The 16140-nt window shown below is 45.3% G+C and overlaps 1 protein-coding gene across 5 annotated transcripts in view; it reads left to right on the forward strand.

Annotated features, from left to right (window-relative positions):
• Positions 1-16140, forward strand: part of ENTREP2 (endosomal transmembrane epsin interactor 2) — a 414039-nt gene that overhangs the window by 270829 nt on the left and 127070 nt on the right. Inside the window, exon 1 of one of the 5 annotated variants that reach the window (XM_061595019.1) lies at positions 6111-6140. The exons of the other annotated variants lie outside the window; for them this stretch is intronic. Within the exon in view, the coding sequence (XP_061451003.1) occupies positions 6111-6140 (30 nt within the window). Of the gene's footprint in view, positions 1-6110; positions 6141-16140 lie in introns of those variants that run through there. 5 annotated transcript variants of the gene reach the window in all.

Consider the following 16140-nt stretch of genomic DNA (forward strand, 5'->3'; position numbering starts at 1 on the left):
ATAATCCTGTCACTTCAACTGGACCTGGAAACACCCTCATTTAGCTAAGATTTAGCTAAGAGGTGTCCAGTGCAATGTCTGCTGCAACTTCTTGGGAATGGTTTCAGTTGATGCGGCCTGATGATGTAGACAAGGTGTTTGCGATGATGCATCCAGCAACGTGTCTTCTCGACCCTTGCCCTTCTTGGCTTAATAAAGTTTGCCAAGGGCGGTTGACTGAGTGGATCCAGGTTGTGGTCAATGCATCATTGTGGGAGGGAGTGGTTCCAGGTGCCTTGAAAGAGGAGGTGATCCGACCGCTCCTGAAAAAGCCCATCCTGGACCCATTGGTTTGTGACAACTACCGACCAGTTGCAAATACGCCCTTTTTAGGGAAGGTGATTGAGAGGGTTGTGGCACAGCAATTGCAAGTACTCTTGGATGAAACAGATTATCTTGACCCATCCCAGTCTGGGTTCAGGCCTGGTTATGGGACTGAATCAGCCTTGGTTGCCCTGATGAATGACCTTTATCGGGAGAAGGACAGGGGGAGTGCGACCCTGTTTTTCTTACTTGATCTCTTCAGCGGCTTTTGATACCATTCACCATGGTATCCTTCTGGGCCGACTTGGTGAGATTGGTATTGGAGGCACTGTTTTACAGTGGTTCCGAGCCTATCTCCAAGGTCGTTTTAAGAGAATAGCGTTGGGTGATTGTCTTTTGGCCCCCTGGCAGTTGTGCTGTGGGATGCCGCAGGGTACCATCTTGTCCCGCATGCTGTTTAACATCTATATGAAGCCTTTGGGAGCGGTCATCAGGAGATTTGGGGTGGGGTGTCAGCAATATGCTGATGATACCCAGCTGTATTTCTCTGTAACATCTGAATTGGGAGAGGCCGTGCAAGCCCTGGACTGGTGCCTGGACTCAACTGTGGGCTGGATGAGGGCCGATAAACTAGCAAGATGGAGGCACTGAGGGTTGGTGGTTCCCGGGTTCAGATAATTGGTCAATTGCCTGTTTTGGATGGGGTCGTACTCCCTCTGAAAGAGCAGGTCCATAATCTGGGGGTGCTCCTGAATCCATCTTTGTCGCTAGAGGCCCAGGTGACCTCCGTGGCTAGGAGTGCCTTTTACCAGCTTCGGCTGGTAAGACAGCTGCAGCCGTTTCTGGACCAGGATAGCCTGACCACTGTTGTCTATGTATTGGTAACCTCCAGGCTGGATTATTGTAATGCACTGTATGTGGGGCTGCCCTTGAGGTTGGTCCGGAAGCTGCAGCTGGTGCAAAATGCGGTGGTGAGACTGCTCACTGGAGCAGGGTATCACCAACATGTCACCCCACTGCTGAAAGAATTGCACTGGCTGCCCATTTGCTACCGGGCCAAATGCAAGTTTCTAGTTTTTGGTGTACAAAGCCCTATACATGTTGGGACCAGGATACCTGAAAGACCGTCTTACCCCTTATATACCCAGTCGATCACTGCGCTCTGCAGGTGAGGGCCTCCTGCAGATACCATCTTATCAGGAGGTTCATTCTGCACAATACAGGAAACGGACCTTTAGTGTGGTGGCACCTACCCTGTAGAATTCCCTCCCCTTGAATATTAGACAGGCGCCATCTGTGTTATCTTTTTGGTGCCTATTGAAGACCTTCCTCTTCCAACAAACCTTTTAAGTTGAGACCTATCCCAGTCTGTGTCTATGTTGGAATTGCTTTTTAATATGTTTGTAAAACTTAAAAAAACCACACACAATATGTTTTAAACCTTTTTTTCTCTTTTTTATTTTTTAAGATGTCTTCAAAGCTTTTAAAAAATGTTTTTTAAGGAGGTTTTGTTTTAATGTATTTTAAGTCTGTTTTACGCTGTTTTAAAGTGTTTTTAGTGCTTTTGTTTGCAGCCCTGGACTCCTGCTGGGAGGAATGGCGGGATATAAATCACATAATGAATAAATAAATAAAATAAACATTTCATTGACATCAGTGAAAGCGAATACACATTTGAAGAGCTCACATAGAAAGTAGATCGATAAAAGTATCATTCACACTATCGATGATTTCAAAGCAATTTTAAAAAAAACAAATTAAAAAAGAAGAAGAATGAATCGGAAACCAGGCACGAAGAGTTGCTACTTTAACATTCTTTTGACTACTTCAACATTCTCTCTGCAAAGATAGAAAATATCAGAAATAATAATTAATCCAGTGGCAAATCCAATTATTGCAGAAACGGAGCCCATTGCTGGGAGTTGTAGTCCAAAACATCCAAATGCACCAGGTGGGGGAAGGCTGGTATAAGAAGTCTTTATGCCAGCTCTCTCTTTCTGTGTAGTCCTTAAGCTTAAACCTCTCTAAATATTATTCAAGGTACGGAATAATGGGTTCCAGTTACAGGAAGCCAGATTTCAACTGAACATCAGGAAAAACCTCCTAGCTGTTAAAGCAGTATGACAATGGAACCAATTACATAGGGAGGTGATGGGCTCTCCAACACTGGGGGCCTTCAAGACTAGGCAGCTGGACAGCCATCTGTTGGGTATGCTTTAACTTGGATTCCTGCATTGAGCAGGGGGGTGTAGTCGATGGCCTTAAAGGCCTCTTCCAACTCTACAATTCTATCATTCTGTGATTCTCTACCTCCACTCCCAAGATTACACATCACCTCTTTTATGTCATTAGATCTCTTCTCACCCCTTCCATTCTGACCTGGTTCATTTATGAGCAGCCCCCTCTCAGTCGCAGAATTGTTACCCTGGATTCCAGCAGTAACCAAGACACCAATTGGGAAGCAATAGTGTCACTGGTTGAGAAGCTGGACAAGGTTCCTGGCTCTGAGCCTGATGCTCATGATTAGGGAAAGGCCATAGCTCAGTGGTGGAGCATCCACGTTGCATGCAGAAGGTCCCTGGCTCAGTCCCCAGCATCTACAGATAGGACTGGGAATGCCCCCTGCCTGAAACCCTAGAGAGCTGCTGCCAGCCACTGCAGACAATACCGAGCTAGATGGACCAATGGTCTGATTTCTTATAAGGCAGCTTCCTGTGTTCCTGTTGACCACCGAACTTGAGATTGGCAGACATGGAATCAGAGCCAGAATTCTCACAGGCACTATCCTATGAACCTGAAAGGCTGAGTGCCCACCTTCCTACTGCTTCTCCAGACCAACAGTGCAAGGTGTGTGTCAGGCTCAGAAGTGCCTATCTTCAGGCCAGAGGGATGGTCCTTTAAGAGACTAGTTCTCCAAAAGAGGACAGGCCCTAGGAGAGGTGGACTGGAGGCAGAGGCTCAAACAGCCCAGGTTCACCACCTCAGAGCAAATTGCTCACTTGGAGCTCTCCTTGGTGCTGAAACAACCAGCCCATTACTCTGTGGGTTTCTTTGAAGGACCAGAACAGAAGTGTCATCCTGTGAGTCTGCAACTCCTCTTCTCTGTTCATTCAGGCTCTTTTCTCTTGTAGTTACTGAAGTCCCTCCTTTTGCTCTTTAAGCAGAGACTTTCCTCCATTCCAGCCTCAGCTTACTTCCACATCCCTCAGGGTAACGTACCTTACAGGGTTGTTGTGAAGATGAACATGGAGCTAAAGAACCATGTTTGTTTTGCCCTGAGGTCTTGGTGGGGAGGAGGGTATGTTTAAAATGCAATAAATAAATAAAAACATAACCGGCTGTGCAGTTAGAAGGGGATGTTTTCTGATGATTCAGTGCTTTTAAAATTATAAAATAGGGGGGTCTGAGGAGGAATTTTAAAAAGTGTTACAACCACACCTTAAACTGTAGACGGGGTGGTGAACCTTTGCAAAGCAATGGGCCAAGAATTTAGAAAAGTGCCCTTTCTCAAGCTGCAGTTGGTTAGAAGAGAGTGACAAGCGAGTGCAGTCACCCTTTCAGCTCTGCAGAGGTGTGAACTGTTTTGCAACTGAGAGCAAAACAAGAAACAGAAATAAGGTTTTCTCTGGTTCTGAACAAAATATTTGAAAGGCAGTTTGTTCATGTTATATGCAACTCATTTTTTTATTTTATTTTGAAGTGTGTGGGAAGCTTGTCGCTGCAGAGCATTCTGTTATTTGCTTTGTGACCTTTCAATTAGCTCTTGTATTAGGAAGCGTGTTTAGATAGGCCAGGGAAATACATCCATCCATCTCACTTTTGATTCCCTTTCTACAAGGGTTATTGCTTGCCCATTTTTAATTTCCAGGCAATGTTTTGTTTGTTTTTTGTTTCAGTTGTTCCTGACATGCCCTTCATTTTGAAGAATTTTTTCCCCCAGTTATATGGCTTCAAATAACAGCGCCTGTTTATTTGGCCATTGTTAATAGACGGGCTGCAGAGCACAGCTGGCAAGCTAGCGGCCTGTGAGCCAGGGCCAACTTACAAAGCACATTAATCTGCTGTTCCTCCCAACAGCCATTCCAAATTTCAATCAAGGTGACAACAGCAAGGTGAGTTGTAGTTTTTGCTTGTAATGAAGATGCTCTCTTTTCTTTACAAGGTGTAAGTCATAAGAACAGAAGAAGAGCCTGGCTGCTGGATCAGCCCATCTAGTCCAGCATCTGGTTCTCACAGTGGCCAACCAGATATCTCTGTGGAAGCCCACAAGCAGGACTTGAGCCCAACAGCAACTCTTCCCACTTGGGCTCTGAATACCCCGCTTGGTATTCAGAGGTATCCTCATGAATTTGTCCAATCCCCTTTCAAAGCTGTCCAAGTTGGTGACCATCACTCCATCCAGTGGCAGCAAATTCAATAGTTCAAGAAACTATACATTGTGTGAAGAAGTGTCTGCTCTGAATCTTCCACTATTTAGCTTCAGTAGATGACCCCACTGGGTTTTAGTATTATGAGAGTGGGAAAAAGGCTTCTCTGTATTCATTTTCTCCACACCAGGCATACTTTTACACACCTTTATCCTGTCTTCCATACTTCCTTTTTTTCCTGAATGTAAAGGCTCCAAATGTTGTAACCTTTCCTTGCAGAAGAGTTGCTTCAGCCCTTTGATCATTTTGGTTGCCCGTTTCTCCACCTTTTTGAGCTCTAAAATATCCCTTTCAGGGGATGGCAACCAGAAATGGACACAGAATTCCAAGTGTGGCCTGCCATTGATTTGTATAATGGCATTATGATATTGGCAGTTTTATTATGAATCCCTTTCCTAATCATTCCTAGCATAGAACTCACCTTTTTCACAGCCACTGGCTGCTGCACACTGGACCTGCATTTTCATTGAGCTACCCATCATGACCTCAAGAACTTATGTCTATTCAAAAGTAAGTCCCATTGGGTTCTATGGCACTTACTGTCAGGAAATTGATTATAGGATTGTAGCCTACAGGGCCCTATATTAAGTGTAACTGTCAGGACCTCCCAGCTTCCAGATTTGGAGTCATATGGGGATTCTTCAATGAAAAAGAAGGAGCCTGCCTCACATACCTTAGTACATGCTGGAGTCAAGAGGAGAATACCCTCTAATGGGGACTCTAATGCACCAACAATAGATGATGCGCAGTCTTTGGATCCCTGGCAAATCCAGGGATTCATCTACCCAACCCTTGTCCCATGACAAGCTCCCATGTGCCACAGAGCCCCATAAGAAAATAAGAGAGCCAGTGTGTTGCAGTGGTCAGAGTGTTTGATTGGGACCTGGGACATCAGGGTTCAAATCTCTGCCTGGTGATGAAGCTCCCTGGGTGACCTCCTTCTTATTAACAACAACAATAGCCCTGCTAGATCAGACAAAATGCCTATCTAGTCTAGCATCCTGTTTCCCACATTAGCCTTGTAGCTCCCCCTTCACCCCTTAGAACCCAGGAACAAAAACAGTAGTGATCCTGTGATAGCCCAGCATTAACAGGCATAGTACTTGCCTACATAAGAGCCCTGCTAGATAACACCAAAGGCTTAACTAATCCAGCATTCTGTTCCCACAGTGACCAACTAGATGCCTCTGGAAGTCCAGAAGCAGGATATGAGCGCAATAGCCATCTCCTGCTCATGAACCCCAGCAACTGGTATTCAGAGGCATGCTGTGATCTTGGTGGCAATATATGGTCATCATCACCAATATGCAGATGACATCCAGCTCTTATCTCTCTGTTCCATCTGACTCAGGAGAGGTGACTACGATGCTTGAGGCCATGATGGGCTGGATGCGGGCCAATAAATTGAAGGTGATTCCTGAAAACAGAGGTGTTCTGCATTCTAGGTTCTTGTGTCTGAGAGGTGGGGAGAAGCCCTGGTCTGGATGGGGTTACACTTCCCGGAAGGGGCAGCTCCATAGCTTGAGGATGCTCCTGGATCCAACACTGTCACCGAAGGCTTCAGTGGCTAGGAGTGTCTATTCCCATCTCTATCTAGCTTGCCAGCTATAGCCCCTTTGGGACAGAGTTGATCTGGCCACTGTACTTCATTCTCTGGTAACTTCCAGACTGGATTATTGCAGTACCCTCTATGAGGGGCTGCCCTTGAAGATGAATTGGAAACTTCAATTGATCCAAACTGCAATGACCAGATTAGCGGCTGGGGTTCCATTTAGAACTCACATAACCCTTGTTTTAAAACAGCTGCATTGGTTGCCAGTTTGTTTCTGAGCCCAATTCACATTAGTGTTTAAAGTCCCAAATGAATTAGGCCACAGATGCCTCCTTCTCTACAGACCCTCATGTGTGTTAAGATCAGAACAGGGGGCCTTCTTGGTAGTTCCGCCACCCTCAGGCTCAGTGTGTGTGTGGGGGTGGGGTGGGTCTAAGAGAAAGGATTTTCTGTGGCTGCCCATAAGTTATGGAATTCCCTCCCCACAGAGGTGTGTCTGGTACCTTCACTGTACAGTTTTTGGAGAATGCTGAAGATGCACTCCTTTACCCTGGCCTTCTATATTTTAGGACTCATCCTGTTCTCTTACTTGCAGTCTGTTTTAACTTTTTAATATTGTGTTGTTAAATTGTTGTAACCCACCCCAGGACTCATGGTGAAGGGTTGTTTCATTATCATTATCCAACAAAGCAACTGACAGTCATTGACAAATTTATTTTCCATGAATTTGCCTAATCACCCTTTAAAGCTGTTCAGATTGGTGGCCATCACTACATTTTGTTGTAGCAAATTCCATAGTTCAAGTATTGTATAATGTGTGAATGTACCAATTAGTGAAGTAATCTTAAATGCATAGAGTAGATCTGTTGTGGGTGGTGTTTTACTGTTCCTGTCATTAGTTAAAAAGTGAAAGCCAGCTTTCCACAAGTAACATTGTTTTTTCAAATGCAATGCTGTTGATGGGCAATCAGTCGATATCTTCAACTGCAGGTCATCAGGTGGAAAGAGAGAAAAAGGGTAACAATGTCCATACATGTATGAGCCAAACCTAGTTCAGAAGTTCTTCAGGTGTTCTTGAAGCATTTGGGCAGATGAACATTTGCAGAGAGCATATGGGGAAATACATATATTCATGAAAAGTAAAGATCTGTGACAGGTACTAGAGAGATTTGGTCATTCTTGATAATACTGGTCTTGTGAGCCTGTGAGAAATGTGATGAAAGCAAAAGCAAGCAAGATGACAGAAAGAAATGAGGAATTGCTAGAGGCAAATTGTGGAAGGGAAGGGAGGGCACACACATATCACAAGAGGAGGGCGACGCCAAGATAAATGGAAGTGATATAGCAACTTCTGTAAATCTCATCCGTCGTTTTGTAGCATCAGTGGAAATAATGGGGACTGGGGAAGATCAAAAGAATGATGTGCAGTTGCATCTGCAATTAGAGAATAATGAAATGTACAATGCAGAGAAAAGCTAATTGGTAATCAGGACACACACAAATTAATTTTGTGTTGAGAATATGAATAATTTTGCCAGGATGCCAACCCTCCCCCCCCCCAAAAAAACCCCTCACAAATAGGGTGAAAACTCTGATTCCACACAACTGCTGTGCTGAGAGAGCCGTATAGGCGACTGGCTGTCTCAATTGCGCATGTAGACTGCAGGGAAAGTGGAATTTTTATTACACTCCAGCCCACGTCCAGATCTTGAGAGCTACAGCAGATAATAAGCCCAAGCAACAGTAGAAATAATAAGGAGAGTAAAGCGAGCCGAGGGAATGCTAAGCAGTTACGGGGCTGACATTGCTGTTGTCTGGGTCACTTAGCAACTGGTGAAGCATGAGATAAAAGTGAAAGATCAGATGCTTAGAATGGGGAAAAAACTACAGGAATTCAATAGGAAAAGAAGAAAACCCTTTTTTTGTATTGCTAGGGAGGAACGGCTATCTCCCATTCCATTCCAATATTGTTTCATGGGTTGGTTGTGCCCCATGTCCCACACTGCCTGTCTTTTGTTTAACTGAGAGAAATCCTAACATTGTCATACATGTGCAGCTTGATGCAGTTTTCAGTTCCCCGCCTTTTTCTTTTCTTAGAGGTTCCCTGCAGAAGCATCTTAATCAGAACACCGCATGAAAGGGAATGTTGATGCAATCACCATTGCATCAGGATGTGTACTGTGCATAATCAGCACACACACATGCACATTGGTTAAATCACAGTGCACACAGCCTTGGTGTGCGTTTGGATGGGAGTGCGTGACTACATCACAATTCCCTTTTATCTACTCCTGTGCATTAGTAACCAGCAATGGGGGCAGGGTTGCTGAAAATTGCTGCTAACTGAACATACTCGGAAATAAAACATGGAAGAATGGTGATTAGCCAGTGCATTGGTGCTGCTTTACAAACAAGATCAGATGGAAACCACAATGAAGGTTTGGGAAAGTGGCCAGGAAGCCCCAAATTATGGAACAACTCAGTTTGGCTGAGGTCATTTATTTGGTTATTGTTTTCCTAGTTTAGTCACCACAGAGAACAGCTTAAGAACATAAGAAGATCCCTCTTGTTATGTTCTTCTTAAGATACATCCAGCATCTTATTCTCACAGTGGCCAACCAGATGCTGATGGGGAGCCTGCACAAGAGCACTCTTCCCATTTTTAATTCCCAGTAACTGGCATTCAGAGGCAAACAGCCTCCAACAATAGAGGTAGAACTTGGGCATTGTGGCTAGGAGGCATCGAGAGCCTTATCTTCCATGAATTTGTCTAACCCTCTTTTAAAGCCATCCAAGTTTAGATTGCAGGATATTTGACCAAGCTACCAATGCTTCTTGGACCATTTTCTTCATCCCTAGAGCTATTAACCAGTAAATAAGGAGTAAGCATATCAGTAGATGTTCCCAAACCGCATGTGAACTGTGCAAATCCTGTTCTAGGTTCTTACCAATGCAAATAGATGCTGGAGCTATTAAACTCATTGCAGAAGGCACAATCCAGAACAGTGTAGGATTGATCACAGAAGGCAAAGACAGATGTGTCTTTTTTACCATGTGAACATAGAACAACTGTTAGAAGCTGCTGGGACTAGAACCAGGGATCTGGAAAAAGATGGCCCATATGGTGAGTCATAAAGACTTGAAGTGATCCAGTGGTGGCTGGTGATGATCGGGACTGGTGGGGTGGAAGGCAGGGAGCCCAACAGCAGGTGGCACCAGAGCCAATGAGAGGCAGAGCTGACTTATTCTAGTTTTGTCCTATCTTCCTCTGTGCTGAGTTCTATAAGGACAACTTTGAGACTAAGCAGGAGGGAAACAGAAAGCTTGGCCCCCACTCTGGACTGGTTGTAAGTAAGGAGGCAGGTCAGCTTGAGATTGGTGGGGCAGTGCCCCATTTGCCCTAATGGACCAGTCTCCACTGAAGTGTTCCCTGGTCATAAAAGGGTTCTTGGGCTGTTATTCTGCCCCCCATTGTTAACCATTGGCTTGCCTCATCAGAAAGAACTATAAAAGCTTCCTCTGCAGGTTGAAACATTGCCAGAGCCACAATGGCTCTAATCAGCTCTGACTGCCAGCTTTTGACCCCAGCATGTGGCTCCTGCTAGACACCTGCCATACAGCTCAGCTCTGACACTGTGTCCTGGCTCCCAACCAAGAAGCAGACTCAGGACTCGAAGACTTGGTTTTATGAAGCTTTATTCCAGTAGTCAGTACAGGAACACAGCATCGGACTCTAGGCTTGAATCAGGATACAAAACCTGAAGCAAACTAGGTATATTGCAACATACAAAAACAATAACAGACTAGATATTTCTTAGGAACAACTAGGCAAGGTGAAGCAACAACAGACATGGTTGCAACAAGTCTAAACAGGCTTCACTACCCCTTTATATCAGAAAGGGAATGGACACTTGTATTATACGGATTAATTCTGGCTGTTTCTAGCCTGCTTTACAAGATGGACGCTTCTTCTGGAAGCAGAGAACATTTACTATAACTGAAGTTGCAAGCCTCTCATATCTAGTCTATGCAACATTTGCGAGTGTAATTTATCATTATTTTCTTTAGACTTTTCACTGAAGTCTGTCTGTTCCAAAGCTAGATCTGGGCTGGGTGCCAGTGAAGAGTCTGGTTCAGGTGAAGGGAGTGGGAGTTTCTGAGCTTCTCTCAACCATTCCATTAGCAGGCCCAGAGGCATCCAGAGACATTCCCTCCTAATCTTGCCAAAGGTTCTCCTTGGGGCCCATGATATACCAGTTGGAAATGTAGAGCTCCCGCTTCATCTAAATGGATGGATGCATTTATCACATGTCATACTCTCCATATGCTATTCATGTAATTTCCTACAGAGAAGTCACTTCCATTCCCTGTAGTAAATATGTGTGAATCAGTCCGAGTATTCATAAATGGGTTATGATGAGTTGGGGATGGGAGTGTAACTCTTTTGACCTAAGGAATTTAGAATAGGCATGTACATGCTCTGTGTGCATTAAGTGTGTATAAAAGAACACATCAAAAGCACAGTGCAGATGGTGGAACCATCGGTGTTTTTCTTTTGGGATATGACTCAAATGACAGACGTTTTGACACTGATTTATTCTCGGTGCTAATGTCAAGCAACGTAGCAGCACTTCTCTGAACAACTGGAGAACCAACCTGAAATTAGTTCCCCTTGATTTATTGCTCAAGAAGAAATGATTGAAACGCAGATGACAGAACTTCAGCAGTGATCAGGGAGGATGTTGTCTCTAATGGCACGTGAAGTGTGTAATTTATTTTGCGGCATGAAACTTCCCCCAGCCCAATCTGGCTCTGTGGAGGGAGCTTGAGTGTGTCACTGGCCCCATGTAGTGATCTGGAGGCTTCTATCAACACAGATTCAAATGTTCTGGAGGCTCAACAATTGGCCAAAGCCCACTCTGAGCACAAAAAGCTCCGAGGGGCATGTGGGGAAGAGCCTCAGTGGCACATTCAGACCCTGGACCAGTGACCATGGGTGGCTGGCAAAACATTTTGAGGATGTGGGGTGTGTGGATGAACTGCAGATTAAATGGGGGGTTGTGGTGGCAAGAACTCTTCTCTCCCTCCCCCAGAAGCAACCTGGGAATGAAGCCAGATGGAAAGGGCCTTCTGGATGGGGAATGTTGCCAACTGAGGAGATCTCTACTTGCTGAGAAATGCGAGGACCAGGGAGCCACAGCAGAGGAGATCACAAACCAAGGAATGACCCTTGATTATAGCCCCTCTCCAATGCAAAATTGTGGATGAAGAAAGTCCCAGGTTTAGCTCTCTAATGTCAGTTATGAAGATCTTGAGTAGAAGGGCTGGGGGGAAAACTCCCTTCCCAAGACTCAGGAATGGCACTGCCAGACAGCATAGGCAAGACTGGGCTGGATGAACCCAGGCTTTTGCTGAGCAGTAGGGAGTGTACAAGTGCAAGGTGCCAACCGAGGTTGGCTGTAGAAACCCTGTCCAAGTGCCTGGAGTTGGTGAGTGGCTGGATGGGAAGGAATAAGCTGAAGCCGAACGCTGACAAAACCGAGGTACTGTTTGTGGGAGATAAGGGAAGGTTGGAGGATGTTGACCTGGTGCTCAATGGGGTACAATTGCCCCTGAAAGACCAGGTCCACAGCCTGGGGGTCATTCTCGACTCCCAGCTGTCCATGGAGGCTCAAGTCTCTGGTGTGAGCCGGGCAGCGCTGTATCAACTCCATCTGATACGGAGGCTGCGCCCCTACCTTCCCAACCATCTGCTCCCATCGGTGGTACATGCCTTGGTCTCCTCTCACCTAGACTACGGTAATGCAATGTACGTGGTGTTACCCTTGAAAATGGTCCGGAAGCTGCAACTGGTACAGAATGCGGCAGCTTGCCTGATTAAAGGCAGCCGCCGGTGAGATCACATCACTCCAGTGCTGAAGGAGTTGCACTGGTTACCGGTTGTTTTCCGGGCCCAATTCAGGGTGTTGGTTCTGACCTTTAAAACCCTATACAGTTTCGGCCCAGTCTATCTGAAGGAGTGCCTCCAACATCATCAGGGATGCCGCTCAACAAGATCAGCCTCAAGAGACCTTATCTCTATCCCACCAGTTAAAACAGCTAGACTGGTGAGAACTAGGGAGCGGGCTTTTACAATTGTGGCCCCCACTTTGTGGAATTCCCTCCCAAATGATCTCCGCCATGCTCCCTCTATGATGAGCTTCCGCCGGGCCTTGAAGACCTGGCTCTTCAGGCAGGCTTTTGGGGTGGGTTAGGTTTTATTATTGTTGAGATTTTTAATGTTTTAATGTATTTGTATGTTTTTATTTTGTACGTCGCCCAGAGTGGCTGGACAGCCAGCCAGATGGGCAACTAATAAATTTAATAAATAAATAAATAAATGAGTGATAACAATGCTCTTTTAAATCCATCCAACTGTCTGTTTAGGACCAGGGCTTGCGCAAGCATCAGGCCTTGGTTGGGCTCCATAGTTGATGGAAGTAGCATGGAACTCTCCCTGGTGCTGAAAAATGGACTGTGGTATTGACTGTTTGCAGTTCTGCTTTCATAAATGTGTCCAGCTGCAAAAAATGGACCAGAAAGCCTTGAATTAGGCTCATAGCAGTGATTAGGAAATGCTCAGTTTGTTCCAGGATGGGCCATTTGATAAGGACTCAAACTTCCATACTGGACTTGGCTAATCTGGACTTGAACCCACTGATTTATGGATAAAAGCTTTGCTTTCTTTTCTCCATTCGAGGGCCATCTGCCACTCTTCATGGACTCATCTACTTTCAACTTTTTTCTCTTAGGTTGGGATTCACAAAAAATGAAGCTTTATCCTTAGAGGGACCTTTGGGCAAGGTGACCTCAGTGGGGCCCCCTCCTCCTCTCACTCCCTGCCTACTCTCCTGCCCTGTAGCTTAAGGTCCAATCCATAAAGCCACCCAGAGGGAGAGCACAAGGCAGGCAGAGAGTGTTGCTGCATCTCTCCTCATTCTTGTAATTGCTGGCAGGCTCTGAGATTGGAAGTGAACACAGGCAGCGACAGCAAAGAGGCTGAGGAACAGGAGACCCCAGAGCATGGTAGAGCCCCCCCCGCAGGACTGTGGGCCTTGAGGGGTGTCCAACGACACTTACCTCTGATGCCAGCCTTGCAATCATCAAGCCACTTATTGTAACCTGCCATCTCTCAAAGACCATTGGATGAGATTTGCTGGAAAAAAAGGAGAACCCTCAATTCTCACCAGGGTTTCACACATTTCTGGGGCCAGGAAGAATGGCCTCTCCTAAGAGAGAACTGCTATAAAGGAGAACTTGCTCCTTGGACCTTGCCCAAGCCAGACACTTGGAAACAGTCCTCCTGCTATATGTTTGAGCTCTCACTTTGCCATAGAACAGTCCATCACAATCATCTTCTGGACTCCAAGAACAAAGATGTCAGTCAGAAGCCACCATTGCATTACCTTACTACTGTGTTGTCTGATGCCCTGGGCTCCTTTGGGAGGAAGAGGAGGATAGAAATGATGATGGTGATGGTGATAGTGGTGATGCAGAGGGCTTTCCTGGCAACCCAGAGTTTCCCTTCACCAAAATTTGCTTCTAAGGATAAGACCTTTATATAGGTCAGGAGTGAGGAACCTCAGGCCCAGGGGCTGAATGCGGCCCTCCAAGTGTCTCTCTGTGGCCCTTAGGCTCTCTCCAGGCTGCACACCCTCAGCCACACCCCTCACTGGCCCTGCCTTGCACCCATATTGAGTGCTTTTGCCTGGCTGGAAATGTATCCTTGAATTCTGATCACGCCGCTGGCTTGTCTGGATGGCAGAGTAACCTACTGTTAACGTACTGTACTCAAATATTAAACAGGCACCATCTCTATTAATCTTTTTGGTGTCTACTGAAGACCTTCCTCTTTCAATAAGCCTTTTAAGTAGAGACTTTACCCAGTCTGCATCAGTGTTGGAACTGCTTTTTAGGTGTTTTTAAAGCTTTTTTAAAAACATGTTTTCAAGGATGTTTTGTTTTAATATATTTTAAAGTCTTTTGTTTTTAAGACATTTTAGAGTGTTTTTTGTGTTTTTGTTTGGGCTCCTTCTAGGAATATAAATTTAATAAATAAATAAATACTGTACAAAGGTCACATTTACATTTGTTGTTCCACCCACTTTTCCTCTGGCACCGCCCACCAGTGGCACATGGCCACTGGAAGGTTGCCTAGAAGTGAATGTGGCCCTTGGGCTGAAAAAGGTTTCCTACCCCTGATATAAGTGCTTCCAGAATCAGGACCATGTCAGTTGTAAGAGTCATTGTGGAGCATGGAGGCATGAGGGAGGCAGGAGTTGAACCCTGAAGGGGCTGGTATGGAGGCAAAGTTAATACATGGTTTAACGTAGAGCAACCTTTCCCAACCTTTGGGTGCCCAGATGTCATTGGACTACTACTCCCATTAGCCCTAGTCAGCATGGCCAATGGTCAGAGATGATGGGAATTGTAGTCCAGCAACATCTGGGGACCCAAAGGTTGGGAAAGGCTGATGTAGAGTGTAGGAAAAGTAAATGGTCCCTAGTAAAAACAGATATTTTAAGGTCAAATAAATCAAAGAAACAAAGGGGGAGCTTTTCAGCCCAACGAAGTGAGTATCAGAATCTTTTAAGAAAGAAAAAAAGAGAACAACATTTTCTGGAAAGATCTCGGCCAAGTTGTAATTGATAAAAATGAAAAAGGCTTTTGGGACTTTGTAACACAGAGACTTACGCAATTAAAACCGGTTATGGAGGGTCAAATTCCAACATGAAAATGGGCCTCACATTTTGAAAATACGTTTACTGGCACTTTTCAAGAGTGTGATACCCTTGATATAAGTACTTCCAGGATCAGGACTATGCCAGTAGAAAGAGTCAGGGTGGAGTTAGGCTTGATGGAGGCAGGCGTTTACCCCTGAGGAAGCTTGCCCCTAGGCAAAGTTAATACGGCAGGCTTGGCCCACCCTATCCTAAATAAAGTGATTACAGAGGAAATCAAATTGACAGAGCAGTAGAAGGATTCTTTTTTGCATTTTCAGCAATTCCGCAGGGAACTATATTAGCAATCCAGAAACTTAAGCAAATGTTGTTACTGCATTTTCCTGATTAGAAGCAATGATCAAAATTAAACCAGGCTCTCTTGGGGGAGGGAGAGAAAAGTCTGCACTGTGGCTGGCTTCACAACAACTTCCAGCATCCCGAGGCTTGTGGGCTAGCATTTGACAACTTACTAATGTAATTGAAATATTTGAAAGTGGTGCATGCTGCTTTCATCTGAGCGCTACCTGGCATCTGGCATGATGGATCATAGTGTCTATTCTGAGTAGCAGCCGTAACACTAGAGAAGAAAATACACTAGCATATTGGTCAGGAAACAGGTGAAACCCCCCCCCACTTTTGTTATAAAACATGAGAGATCAGAAACAAGCATTACATCTTCTTTGCCTGTTCATATGGCCAGCTTCTGGTAGGTAGAGGTGAATTGCATCATTCATATTATACAGTAGCGGCATTCTGTGTGAACATGAGCACTTCACTGCAGCTGAACCAAAAAAGGACCTTAATGTATCTTCAGTCTTGGCCATTTTAGCATCTCTTATTGGGGGGAGAGGACCCCCATGTCCCCCCCAACATTGTTGGCCTCCAATTCCCATCAGCCCCAACCAGTGTGGCTGGTAGTCAGGGATGATGACAGTTGTAGTCCAGAAACATTGGGAGAGCCACAAGTTCCCCAACCCATCTTGTTCTTTGGGAGGAATGCAGCACCAGCTGTCGGAGCAAGCCATGGGACTGGGCATTCCCTGCTTTCCAGTACAAATCTGCTTCCTCTTCTGTCCTGGCCTCAGCCTGGTTAAGG

The sequence above is a fragment of the Rhineura floridana genome, chromosome 14 (assembly GCF_030035675.1).
Source record: "Rhineura floridana isolate rRhiFlo1 chromosome 14, rRhiFlo1.hap2, whole genome shotgun sequence".
NCBI lineage: Eukaryota > Metazoa > Chordata > Lepidosauria > Squamata > Rhineuridae > Rhineura > Rhineura floridana.